Genomic DNA, 14,024 nt, shown 5'->3' with positions numbered 1-14,024 from the left:
AATATAGTTCGTTTGCTTCAACGGCGTTACATGATCTACTTAAATTAAAAGTGTCGAGTATTATTTGTTCGTAGCATTCCCTCACATAACACGTGCATCCAATTTCCGCTAGATATTCGACCACACCAGCCCAAGCTGGCAGTAATGTCTGCGAAAATCACCTAATATTTGCGGGGTACTCACAGGATCGGAAAACTCACTCTCAGGAACCGTCTAGCATTGCACAATCATACACCTTAGAAAATATTATATACAACTTTCCTGTATTCGGTTGGATGTCGTAACCACTTCCGGCCGAAACCGGTACTCATTGAGCGTTGACGTGACATGCGACTGGGACGCAGGACTGCTCAGCAGACTGCTCACGCCAACTCCAACGCCGCCGACAATCGACGGCAAGGGCAGCGTCGTACTTCCGGACGACGGCTGATGGCTCAGCGGGCTGAGTGTTGACTGGACGTTGCTGCCACTATTACTAGTACGGCCGAGCGTTGCATAACTCTGTAAAAAAATGAAAATAACAACTTGTTAGAAAAAAGGTCGTTTACTACTGAAATAAGCAGTGCAATGAATTCTCTTGGTTGGAACAGGTATTATCCTAACCATTTTGTATTCTAAAGCTTGCTAAGTACAGTGAAAAAATGTTTATTGGTTTACTGCTATCTCAAACAACCAGTAAACCAAAAACATTTTTGCGCTCTTTCGCTTGGCTTCCTGCGAACCGTGATTTTTGGAATTTGGTTGGTTCAACGATGGAAAACAGCAAAAATTTATGTAGCGAGAAAACCAGCTCTCGCTTTATCGAGAAATATCTACCATCAACCGAAAAGCACCACTCATTCCTTGTAACCAGTTGAATAGTTGCAGCCGAAGATATTCCTGGATCGTAAAAAAAAACTTTTCTCGGTCCCGCTTCCGAAGTTGACGGTTACGCTCAGGATCGCCCGGCAGGTCATGCTAGCACCACCGTTATGGCAGCGGCGGTGGCGGTGGAACAACTATTATGCGGTATAATGGAGTCTGATGTAATAACAATAACCGGGTAAACTGTCTGACGGCAGCCAGTAAAACATGAATAGTTTTCCACCCGATTCCCATCCTTGAACCGGTTCGGGCCCTTCGCACGAAACGAAACCGGCGAGTGAACATTCTGCAGCGTCATGCTGCGGCCACTTTAACTTTGTCGATGATCCTTCAATCAGCAGGGTAGAAAGTTTGGAGATTATTTCGAATGAGATTATTTAGGATTATGCTGTCCCTATAAATGGACGAAGGGCTCGCGAATCATGACACGTACTTTTTAAATGTAATTAGTAAAGATGAACATTAGGGATGAAGCCTTTTTTGCTACAATGTTACAAGGGGAGATAGAAATATATCAATCAAGATATACATGCTAAATCTCTTGAATTTTTAACTAATCCGACATTGTATTTTTGTCAGTCAAAATAAAACTACAAACGAATTATTGTCACACAAGAATGACAGAGAATGCATCTGAAATATAAACTTACACTGATCAAAAAATTCATTGATAATAGATGAAAGAATTTGTGGGATATTCAAGATCCAATACACCGATAAACTGCTAGAGAAATTAAAAATATACCATTAATTAATACACTTTGGTATGGACACCTTCTATGTACATAACGTAAGCAAAGTTATTTGTCATTCGATCTAATGGTATCAACTAAAAACCACGTTTATATTTTCCACAATAAAAATATTGATTAAATCCGATTAAACCACACGTTTTGTCTCTCTAATTGTTGCGTTTGATTACGGGGACATAACATTATTGGAGACGAGTTTTCGATACGAAGTAGCTTCGAATCGGTTCCAGTTAAATAACTTTTTGTGCAACACAATGATGGATTCAGCTAGCGGCCTTGCCGCCATTCTCCATCAAATGAGCCAATTGATGGAATCCCAGCAGCAAGCTCAGAAAGCACTCCTTGACTAGCTTTTGAAGCCTGAGCATAAAGAGTTCCTGATGATCTCTCGCACAAACCACCATCGTGGAATTTATATATAATCCGCAACAAAATGGTGGATATTCCTTTTATTTCAGCTCCTATAAACATGAAATGTTCTGCAAAATTGTAGACAAAGTTAATTTGCATATTTTTGTGGAATTTGTGGCAACTCTATAATTACCAGTTTTCAAGCTGTTTATTTTTTTTTGCTTTTTTAGTGCAAACTTTAAGGGGGAGTTTCTCGAGCAATGGCAGAATGTAGCAGCTGACTTATAATGTTTTTGCAACATCCATCCAGGCTGGTAAACGGTTGGATAATGCGTACCATCGGTACCTTGCACACTGAGCATGCAATAGACCCCACAGCCTCTTACTCAGCAACTCCTACCCCTATCTCCTCGTGGTACCAGCCGGGATACGAGCAACCTCGATGGAGATCGGATAACCAACCCCGGAGGAAACCAAGGGGAGCAGGGCTCCTTCGAGCTATGTTGGCCCTCCGACGATACTGTGGGGTTGGTGGCGGGCTTTGCAAGCCTGAACCACTAAAAAATCGAAGCAATGGACTCCGTGAGTAATATTAACTCTAATCGGAACAATAGGCAAAGACCCAGGTGACGAAAACTGACTAACGATTGGAAATTAGGAACATGAAACTGTCGGTCTCTAAATTTCCTCGGAAGTACCCACGTGTTTTCTAAAGAAGTGAAGATCCGCAAGTTCGACATCGTAGCGTTCTAGAGGAACGAAGATACGTATAGAGATGGTCATACCATTTACAAAAGCTGCAGCGGTACCGATGATGACAGAGACGAATTTTACGCGCAGTTGGAGCGTGAATACGACCGCTGCCCAAGACATGATGTCAAAACTATCATCGGGGACTGTAATGCTCAGGTTGATCAGGAGGAGGAATTCAAACCGGTGGTTGGTCGGTTTAGCGCACACCCGCAAACGAACGAAAACGGCCTAAGACTTGTCGACTTCGCTGCCTCCAAGAACATGGCCTTACGTAGTACCTTCTTCCAGCATAACCTCTACTATCGGTACATCTAGACAACCGACAACCAGACAGAATCACAAATCGACCACGTTCTGATAGATGGTCAGCAATTTTCAGACATTATTAACGTCAGAACTTATCCGGGCGCTAATATTGATTCGGATTCTACCTAGTGATGGTAAGGATTCGTCAAAAACTATCTGTTGCGAACAACCTATGATACAGGCGCAAGCCGTCGTACAACCTAGCGCGACTGAAGCAACCGGGTGTCGCCGAAAACTACGCGTTATTTCCCAAACCGCGGAGAGCTGGATGAAACCCCTCTTGAAGACTGTTGGGATGCCGTAAAAACAGCCATTAAGAGCGTAGCGGAGAATATCCTAGGCCGTGTGGCACCGAATCGACGTAACGAATGGTTTGACGAGGAATGTCAGAGCCACCCGACAGAATGTTTAGCGATACAAACAGAAACGGAGACAGCAAACCCGACTTTTCAAAGAGAAGAAGCGCCAACAAGAGGAGAAGGAGTGCTAAGAACTCGAGCAGCTGTACTACTTTCACGACACACGGAAGACTCAACGAATCTCGCAAAGGCTTTGTGCCGCGGGCCGAAATGTGCAGAGTTAAAGATGGACGTATCTTGACTGACGATCGTGCGGTGGTCGAAAGGTGGAAGCAGCACTACGATACAGGCGGAATACCATGATAGCGGAGGAAGTGACCACGTTGGTGTAGCAAGTAACGAAGATGTTCCACCCCCATCGATAAGGAAAGTTAAAGAATCCATCCAGCGGCTGAAGAACAACAAAGCAGCGGGAAAGGATGGCATTGGAGCGGAGCTTATCAAAATGGGTGCGGACAAGTTGACCGGCTGGCTGCATCAACTGATTGTCAAGATGTTGGATACGGATCGACTACCGGAAGAGTGGAAAGACGGGGTTATCTGCCCTGTCTGTCCAAGGCGAAAAGCTGGATTGTGAGAACTACCGAGCCATCACTACACTGCCTCCAAGTCGCCTACCAAGTGCTGTCCCAAGTCATCTTCCACCGACTATTGCCAATAGCCAATAGATTTGTGGGAAATTACCAAACCGGCTGATATGGAGGATCGGTTTACGATGGACCAAATCTTCACCCTGCGGCAGATCCTCCAGAAGTGCCGCGAATTCCGAGTCCCCACGCACCACCTGTTCATCGATTTCAAAGCCGCATATGATAGCGTAAACCGACAAGAGAAAATTTTGGACGAAAACGGCTTTCCGGGTAAGCTTACTAGACTTATCATGGCTACGATGGATGGGATCCAGTGCTGTTTGAGAGTCTCGGGTGGATTGTCGGACCTATTTGAATCTCGCAGGGGATTTCGACAAGGAGATGGTCTTTCCTGCCTGCTATTCAACATTGCGCTTGAAGATGTTATAAGACGAGCGGCGAACGAAATGCGGGACACGCTTTTCAATAAATCCAGTCAATTTATCTGCTTTGTTGATGACGTGAATGCTGTCGGTAGAACATTTGAGGCGGTGGAAGTTCAGTATATCAGACTAAAACGTAAAGTGGAGAAGATTGGATTGAAGATAAATACGCCTAAAACGAAGTATATGCTGACGGCCGGGACCGAGTGCGACAGGGCCCGCTTGGGCAGTACCGAGGTAATCGACTGGGATGAGTTCGAGGTAGTCGAAGAGTTCGTATACCTTGGCTCACTAGCAACAGAGGACAACAATATCAGTCGTGAGATTAAAAGGCGTATTATCAGCGGAAGTCGGGCCTACTACGGACTCCACAAACACGTGCGGTCGAACAATCTGAGTCCCCATACAATGTACACACTGTACAAAACGGTAACTCAGAAAGTGGTTTAAGCTGAATGGATACGCTGGGCAGGACATGTTGCTAGAATGCCGGACAACTATCCTGCAAATATGGTATTCGCATGGAATCCGGTAGGAACAAGATGAAGAGGGGCATAGCGAGCGAGGTGGCAAGCCCAGGTGGAGGTGGATCTGGCGAGCACTGGGTGCCCGCGGAACTGGAGACCAGCTGCCAAGGACCGAAATAGATGGAGAAATTATACTGCGCAGGCCTGTCGTAAGACGTTAGGTCAATTAAGTAAGTAAGTAAGCAACATCCACTCTTCATGTATAAGAATTTGTGTTAATGACTGTGGGACCTCATGGGATATCTGCGTAAACTACATTTAAGTCTATCAGTTTTACAGCTCATCGGGATATCTACCTTCCCAGCAGAATTATCATTATCGTATTGGTGGCTCCGCAGTTTGGCCATCGCTCACAGTTCTTATCCTATTGATCTCCGTGTTCACCTTTCCATTCAACAGCTTCTGGAAGTGCGTTTTCCACCTGGTTGCTACCGCCGTTTTGTCAGTAAGCAGGTTGCCAACATTATCATTGCACATTGCAGACATGGCAAAATCCCTACGCCTCACCTTTTGGTAGAAACTCCGCTAGTCGTTGCTGGTGAAACTGTTCTGGTTCTCCTCATCTGTCACTCTCTCTGGCATTCGGCATCGCAGCTCACAGTGTACAATGGTCCACAGGGGGAAAAGTAGAACTTCTTTCCTACCGTCTTTTGGTTTCATTTTAGGAATATAGTGACTTCGGAACTTTTGTTCGTAGGAATACCCCCCACAATCTGAAACAGTTTCTTCAGCAAAGTTGTAGAAAACATAAAGGCAAACAAAATTACTGAATAAATGATATTTTGATCTCTTTCGAGTGTAGAGATACAGACCATTTTCTAGGAAAGTTCTTTGAAAATTAATTTTTCGTGTTTACCTTTTTTGGTGGCATTTTAAAAGAGCATATTGTTCTAGGCAATTATCGAAGCACTCAAAATAGACAAAAGACCACAAATCTCTAGAACCTTTCTTTACAAAGTTATCGCTTATTTAACCTTTTTTTTGCATAACCTTTCGAGCCTATTGGATAAAATGGGTCAGGTGGCTATATCAAATCAGTGCTTAACCTTGAAGTTTAGGTCAGGTGTCAAAAGTTTGCATGGTTGCCGCTTGTTCCCAATCACCCATATAAGAGTACGGCAAGCATATGTTTTATGTGTTTTGCGTACGCCACAAGCTTAATACACGCACACTGTTGAACCATTTTATAAACGGATGTTCCACTAGGATTTAATTATATTAGGACTCCATCCCCATTTGTAACCTTCTTAGTGTCTCGACCAGCGACTTGCAACTTACAAGATTACTTTGGCATGGATCGCATACCTACGTTTGTTTTATTCCGGGTGAATGAAAGGGTTACTCTATGCTTAAGCTGGGCGCTATAAACAGCAAAATTCGTGAAAATGTTAGTAACCCACAATTACTTTTTTGGAAAGTCACAAGAAAAGACGTTTAATAGCTGCCGAATCTTATAAGACAACAAGACCTGGGACGCTGGCTGTACTCATTTGTACCAAATTTGTCCCAAAACAAACTATCATCAACTTCTCATACCGGCTGTTGGAAAAATCATTCATTGTCAAATTTACATTCGCGTACGAAGGTCAAATTTTATAGCGATGCTGTTGCTCCGATCCAACTAGTCTTGTAAATTGCATTACTTTTTACTTGTTATAGCCAGAAATGACGGTAACTAAAATTAACGCAAGCTACTGCACCTTACTTCGCTGCCAGACCAAAAATGATGGAGAGACCCGGAAAGAAATTTCAGCTCTACATGGACACCAAGTTAGAATAACGAGTTACTACACGTGCATCATTAATTTTTTAGCTTTTCACTTGTCAATTATAAAAAAGAATATCGATTGCTATACGAGCACCGAGTGCATTTCTTCGTCATATCAGCTTAGTAGCAGCAACTAAGCACCCTTGTATGCTTTTTCTCCTATTCATGAATCTTTAGGTACATAAATCCAACAACGGCGTGTTTTCATTTAGAAGGCGAAGCCATAAATTACGCTCATTATGAATGTCGTACCTGAAAAATGCACGGAAAGCACGAAATTTTAATTACCGTAAATTTATTTACTCACAACTGTAGAGAGTTCGTCGTCGAAGCACACCTCCCAGCTGTCAGTGCCAGACTGCCAGGAGATGTATTTAGGTTACAGAATCACCTCCATTACAACGTATTTGAATTCCCGCGCGCATAAACAAACGATTTAACCGTACTATCCATCCGGGCGCGGACAGTGTGCACAGCCGCATTCTCTCCACACTGAAAGTCCGAGTGAGTGGTATGATAGTAAACTTCTTCCTGCGTTAAATTAACCGTATAATTGAACGATAAAGCATTCTGCCTTTAATTTGCGTCCAGATAAATTACTAAATATAGTGTGCGCTCATCAGGGGACGTCCCGAGGAAGCAGAAAGAAATATCGACTGCGGCAAATGTTAGCGAAGTATTCGGGACACTTTTAAAGCTCTCCGGTAGAACAGTTAAACGAAGAAGGTACGTCGAGCGGCACTACCGAGCAACGGCAAAGGATGGATAGGAGCAAAAAATACTTCCGCAAATGAAAACCACTGATGTTTCCGTATCACTTTGTCACTCGTACAGTCCATAAAATAAATTTTCACAATAAATATACTTTACGGTTTAATTTATTCACCGCAGGCTAGTATCCTGGTGGGAAAAAGTATATTACGTGCAATACATCTCTTTCGCAGGGAGACGAAACTCGAAGGGTTGCGAGGTTCAACGAAAAGCATGTACCATACAACTCCTGTACCGTTTGACTGGCAGAGACGAAGAGGGATTTTAAAACAATCAGTCCGAAATTGTGGAAAGCTGCCAAGTTTCTGAGTGCGGTCGGTCGGTTGACGTTGTGTTACACGATGCGGTAAATGGAAAGTCACCGCAAAACTTTCTAGGTGTTGCTAGCTACACACCGGTACATTAAGCTCCGAATCGCGTACGAGCCCCTTGGAGTTGCAGACGATGCGATTGTTTACGAGTTTAGTTTTCATTGATTTTCGGGAAGGTGTACGCAAATACTTCTAACCTCATGAAGCCTGTTTTGACTTTGAAATGCAGTCGAGATTGTTTAAATTGCTTTGAAAGTGATAATTTCTATAAAACGAGATATAGATAGAGCATTGATGGTATAAATTAACTATACTCTACGAAGGACAAAGACATAATCATCAACCCGGATAAATCCACTTAAACTGAGAGTGTGTAACAATAAACAATGGATCTTTACTTACAATTTGTTTGCTAGGCTTAAAAGAATAATGATGTACTTCATTGTTCGACCCGGTCAGCGATGCCAGACTGGATCCATCACAATGGCGCTCCTCGTCGTGGAGCAAATGCTCGCCACCGTTGCGCTGTATTAGCCGTGCCGACGGGCTGCGGAACAACGGCGTAGGAAGTGTTGTCTTTGGCGGCCTCCGTTCTGTAAAGAAAAGAAGGCAACGGTAACGAAGTCGATAAGTATGCAATTGTTTGTGTTTTCGTAGGTTATTTACGTGGGTTACAATTGTTATTGGCATTAAGTTTAAAGTAACACTTGAATTGTGTAATAGATGTTGAAGGTCATGGTTTACTGATTAACAATATTCAAGGATTAAAATTTTATGAAATGCACCAAGTTGGTTAGTTTTTTTAACCCTCATCCCATCGTAAGATAAATCGAATCTCCTGTTTTGTGTATTTTTCTCACATACTGAGTTTCCGTGCAGTTTATCAGCGATCCCTGGTACACAGAACAGAAGTGGAAGTAGAAATTAAAACACGTACTTGCTACTTTCTACAGATACTAGCGAACCTGGCGGTAGCGAGTCACTTTTTTCCACGAAAACACACGAACGCATACGAATGCACACGAAAGCATGTGAAAGCTGCTATGCGATTGGCAGCGAGCGTTCTGCTTATATTGCTGTTATTCGCTTCTATACGAAAACCTTCCCAAAGAAAAATAAAAACAAAAAAGACTCTGTCACCAGTTTTGATCGTCGAATCGTTCGGACTTCCACTTCTGTTCTGTGCCTGGTATGTATGTATGTATGTATGGCAGACCAAACCTCTGTGTTCCTTCCACAAATAACCAATTTCGAGGAAATTTCCAACGTATTAAAACACTTTGGTTACGTAAACATAGAATAACTGTGTAAGTGAATAATTTGTCTTACGAACTATTTTAAAAATAATATTTAAAAACCATTCGCCAAGTGAAATGGTTGGGGAATTGCTAGAAAGTGCATAATACAAACCCCAGGCTTATCATCCCATCCAGCCACTCCTATCACTACCTCCTTGTGGTACCAGTCGGTATACGAGCAACCTTAGCGGAGATCGGGTAACCAACCCCGGTGGAAACAAAGGTCGTATACCAACAGGGAAGGAGGTACCTCGTTGTCTCAGCACTATGAGATGGCAGCCTCATCACCAGGCTCGGTAGCGTGGCCCTAGTAAGCCCTACGACCAATCAAGAAAATCGGAACATTCGGCATGAACAAAGACGACGAAATAAGGACGTAGAATGGAAACTTGGTACCTGGAACTGTAGATCGCTAATTTTCGGCAAAACGAGAAAGTGTGGAGGATCCATGGCGATAAAACCCAATTTTACCAGAGCGGTGGGGCGACCAACGAACTGGGGATGGGTTTTGTAGTGACGGTCAGAGTGCAGGATCGCGTAATGAACTGCACAGCGATCAACAAGAGGATGTGCATGTTGAGGATAAAAGGCCGTTTCTTCACTCACCATCATGAATGTGCATTGTCCATACGAAAGTAGACCCGACAACCAGAAGAAAGCTTTCTATGTATAAAATGGAGGCACTGCACATACGCAGTTGGAGGCAACGTACGGCAGCTGCTCGTCACGGGACATCAAGATCGTCGTCAGGGATATGGGCGCCCAGGTCGACAGGGTGATCGGGTCCCGTAGCCTGCAAATCGACACAAACGATAACGGCCAGAGACGCCACAAGTGTGTAGCTACTTGAGGCCTGGTGATCTGCAGCGCTTTCTTTCGCCGCAAATATATCCACAAAGCCTCCTGGAGATCATTGGACCAACGAACGTTGAACAACATCGACCATATTCTCATTGATTGTCGGTTTATCTCGAACATCACCAACGAACGCTCCCTAAGGGGTGTGGACATCAACTCGAACCATTGCTTAGTAGCAGTACATAAGCGCTCAAAACTATCGACGGTTTGTAGCTTGCGACTAAGCCGCCCTCCTCGATTAAACATTCGGTAACTAGACAACTCGCGAGTAGCCGAGAACTATGCGCGCATACTGGATGAAGCTCCAGCTTCCCCTGAGGAGCTAGGTGCTTCGACCGTCAACAAGGCCGCAACGGTGCTAAGTGAAGAAACCTCTAATACACGATATGACTGGTTTGACGGAGGATGCCAACAAGCGATGGAGAAGTAGAAAGAGCTTGGAAAAACTATCTAATCATTGCCACGAGGGACAATTTGGCCAAGTATCGAAGAACACGGCTTGAGTCAACTTCGATTGTGAGGAGTAAAAAGCGCTAGCAGGAGAACAGATATCGTTAAGAACTATAACAGCTATTCCGGGCCAATGAGATGCTCAAGCTATTTGAGAAGGTGAACCAAAATCGTGAAGGCTACGTTAACCGCTCGCTCTCTGTTAAACTAGGCCACATTGAATAAAACAGTTTTATTACCCTGTCTGGTGTTTCGCAAGGGAGTAACCTGGGACCGCTGTTGTTCTCTTTATTTTTCAATTACGTGTGCTTTATCATCCCGCCTGGCTGTAAACTCATTCACGCTGACGATCTTAAATTATATATTGTCGTCCGAACTATGACGGACTGCATTGAACTGCAACGATTCTTGGATTCTTTCTCTGACTGGTGCTTGTGAAACTTATTGACTATTAGTGTGTCAAAATGTTCCGTAATTTCTTTCACACGCAAGAAAACTCCAATATTGTTTAACTATACAGTATCTGGAGAAATGCGTGAAAGAGTCACAGTAAATAAGGACCTTGGTGTATTACTAGACTCCCAACTCTTCTTTAAACATCACTATTCTCATATCATAGCACGTGCTAATAGAAACCTTGACTTTATTATGAGGATTGCCAGAGAGTTTACCGACCCGTTTTGCCTGCGGTCATTGTACTCCTCACTTGTCCGCTCCATTCTGGAGACATCGGCCATAATATGGAGTCCCTATATCGAAATTTGGAGCAACCGGATTGAAGCAATACAGGCCAGATTCCTACGTTTCGTTCTGAGATTTTTACCGTGGCAAAACCCCAACCATTTGCCGCCTTATGCTGACCGTTGTCGACTGCTCGGAATCGACACACTAGCAGAGAGGCGAACTATTTTTCAAGCAATTTTCGTGTGAAAGCTATTCGCTGGAGAAATAGATGCTCTCAATATACCATCCGAAATCGATTTGAATGTGCCCTCCAGGAACCTAAGATCCCGTGATTTCCTGCGCCTTTCATTCCACCGCACAGATTATGGCCAAAATGAACCCCTTAGGGTGATGTGTGTCGTCTTTAATAACGTATTTGAATTGTTTGACTTCGATTTAGCGAGTGATAGTTTTAAAAATAGACTAAGGCAAATAATGTAATGTGCTAAGTTAGAAATGTGTCAATGTTAAGCTATGTTAATATTGTTTTTGTATGTAATATGTACGTCAGATTTGTAATAGTGTCAAAAGATACTGGGGTTTTTTACGCGCACTTGAGGGTCGACCTCAAGTGGGGTTTTCCCCACTCCCAAGTTTCATTGAGGCCCACAGAGGTCAGATGAACAAATATAAATAAGTAAACAAATAAACAAATACCTAAACCTGAGGAAGGGGAACTAATCATAAATGAGCACCTCAACGCCGATATAACAGAAGAAGACGCAACGCAATTTAACCTAGAAGTGCCTACAAACGATAACAAAGTGCGGAGTGGACATCGGATGAAACTTTCAGAAAGATCGACGAACGGAGAGAGGCGAAAGTCGACATTGAGCGAGCGTGAACCAGATCAGCTGAGACAGCTGCCCGTCAACGATACGGCGAACTGGAGAGCACTATTAAAGGAGCTTCTAGGCGGGACAAGGTAGTTTGGAGTAACTCCCTAGCCGAAAACCCGCCACCACTAATAGTGATCCGTTTGTTGTGCGGTATTTCTCGCCGCCTTAGTGGACCCAGGATGAATACAAAGAACAGGGCTGGTCAGTTACTGACTTACCGTACAGAACAGCTTGAGCGATGGACTGAACTTTTTGTACAACTCTTCGACATTTTGAACGTCGCATTAATCGCGTCAACTCTGAGGTGCCATCACTGGATGAAATTGAAGCAGCCATCAAGAGTATGAAATCCAGTAGAGCGCCAGGGATAGACTGCTTTCCTGCCGAGATGCTCAAAACTAACCCAAATTTTTGCCAGCCTTGATGATGCATCAGCAATATATGGGAATCCGGTGGACTGAATGCAGGGCATATTGATCAAAGTCCCTAGAAAAGGAGACCAAACTGAATGCGGCAACTAGCGTAGCATCACGTTGCTCTGTATTACTCGCAAAATACTCTGTAAGAGTAAGGTAAATCGTCAACCGGATCCAGGAGAAGATCGACGCTACTCTCCGGCGGCTGCAAGCTGGATTACGTGATAACTGATCTTGTGTAGACCATATCACAAAGCTCGCCATTATATTGGAGCAGATGAACGATTTCCAGGACTCTCGTCTGCTGGTATTCGTTAATTTCGGAAAAGTGTTTGACTGACTCAACCATGAAAATATTTGGGGTCTATTTAGGCGTAGAGGAGTTCCAGATAAGCTAGTACATCTCATCGAGGCTCGGTACGAGTCGTTCTCGTGCAAGGTTTTGCACAACAACGTCTTGCTCGACCATATAAGGGTTACAGCAGATGTGAGACAGGTCTGCTTCTCATGCACTGAGAAAACTTTTCGTATAGTTTCTATGTGTCCCACATATAGATTTTTGCAATGTGCCCAGTAAATGATCTTTATGTGCCAAACAGTTATCATTTATGTGCAAGCGAAAAATTAGCACATACTATTCATATGCGTATAATTTTTATGCGTATTTCTGGGAGGATTGTGTTTATATGCGGCTCATGATAATCATATGGGATTTCATATGGAAATTTACTATTAGTTATGGTGGTACCAGGTAGGTATGGTGGTGGTACCAAGCCTGATACAGCCACGCGGATTAGGAAGGCCAGAGGTATCTTTGCATGTGATACCACTATGCCCAGGACGGGGCAGCCAACAAACGGTCGCCGCTCGGTATACTGGTGGAGCGAAAACATTGCCCAGCTCCACTCTAGATGCCACAGAGCGAGAAGGTAAGCGCAGAAGGCCCGGACCGATGCAGATGTCGAGCTTAGAGCGGCCAGGATGGCACTCAACAAGGAGGTTAGGCGTAGTAAGAAATCCTATTTTCAGGAGCTATGCCGGGATGCGGATTCGAACCCCTGGGGTGGTGCATACCAAGTGGTGATGAAAAAGATGACGGGTGCATCCGCTCTGCAGGAAACCTGCCCCCAGAAACTGAAAGTCATCGTGGAAGGGCTCTTCCCGCAACACGGTCCAGTTTGGTGGCCTCCGACCGCGTACGGTCAATCGAATGATGTCCTCATTCCGGTCACGAATGAGGAACTCATCGTAATTGCCAGGGGCTTAAAAACGAAGAAAGCGCCCCGTGCTAACGAGATTCCGAACGAGGCACTCAAAGCGGCGATTCAAGCATATCCCGATATGTTTATAGAGACGCTTCAGAACTGCCTAGAGGTATGCGAATTTCCAGACAAATGTAAAGTCCAAAGATTGCTACTGCTGCCGAAGCCGGGGAAACCACCTGGTGATCCCTCGCGTACCGGCCAATTTGCCTGTTGGACACGTTAGGCAGATTGCTAGAACGGAAAATCCTAAACAGGCTGACGCCTGTGGAGTCGGGCTGGCAAGCACGCGGTTTGGCTTCCGTAAGGGGAAGTCCACTGTAGACGCCATAAAGTCCGTTGTAGAGAGGGCCGAGAAGCCTATGAGACGGAAAAGACGAGGCGACAGGTATTCTGCCATAGTC

The 14,024-nt window shown here is 44.2% G+C and overlaps 1 protein-coding gene across 1 annotated transcript in view; it reads right to left on the bottom strand.

Moving 5' to 3' along the window:
* Nucleotides 1–246: 246 nt before the first annotated feature.
* LOC128745648 (hemicentin-1) overlaps nucleotides 247–14,024 on the bottom strand; it is a 109,758-nt gene continuing 95,980 nt past the window's right edge. The window contains exons 15-16 of the mRNA XM_053842724.1: nucleotides 8,177–8,367; nucleotides 247–501 (exon numbers count right to left, since the gene is read on the bottom strand). Coding sequence (XP_053698699.1) covers nucleotides 247–501; nucleotides 8,177–8,367 — 446 coding nt within the window. The remainder of the gene's footprint in view (nucleotides 502–8,176; nucleotides 8,368–14,024) is intronic.

The sequence above is a fragment of the Sabethes cyaneus genome, chromosome 1, assembly GCF_943734655.1.
Source record: "Sabethes cyaneus chromosome 1, idSabCyanKW18_F2, whole genome shotgun sequence".
Classification (NCBI taxonomy): domain Eukaryota; kingdom Metazoa; phylum Arthropoda; class Insecta; order Diptera; family Culicidae; genus Sabethes; species Sabethes cyaneus.
Note: the sequence above shows the minus strand (reverse complement) of the source record. Positions and strands in the feature narration are given on the sequence as shown.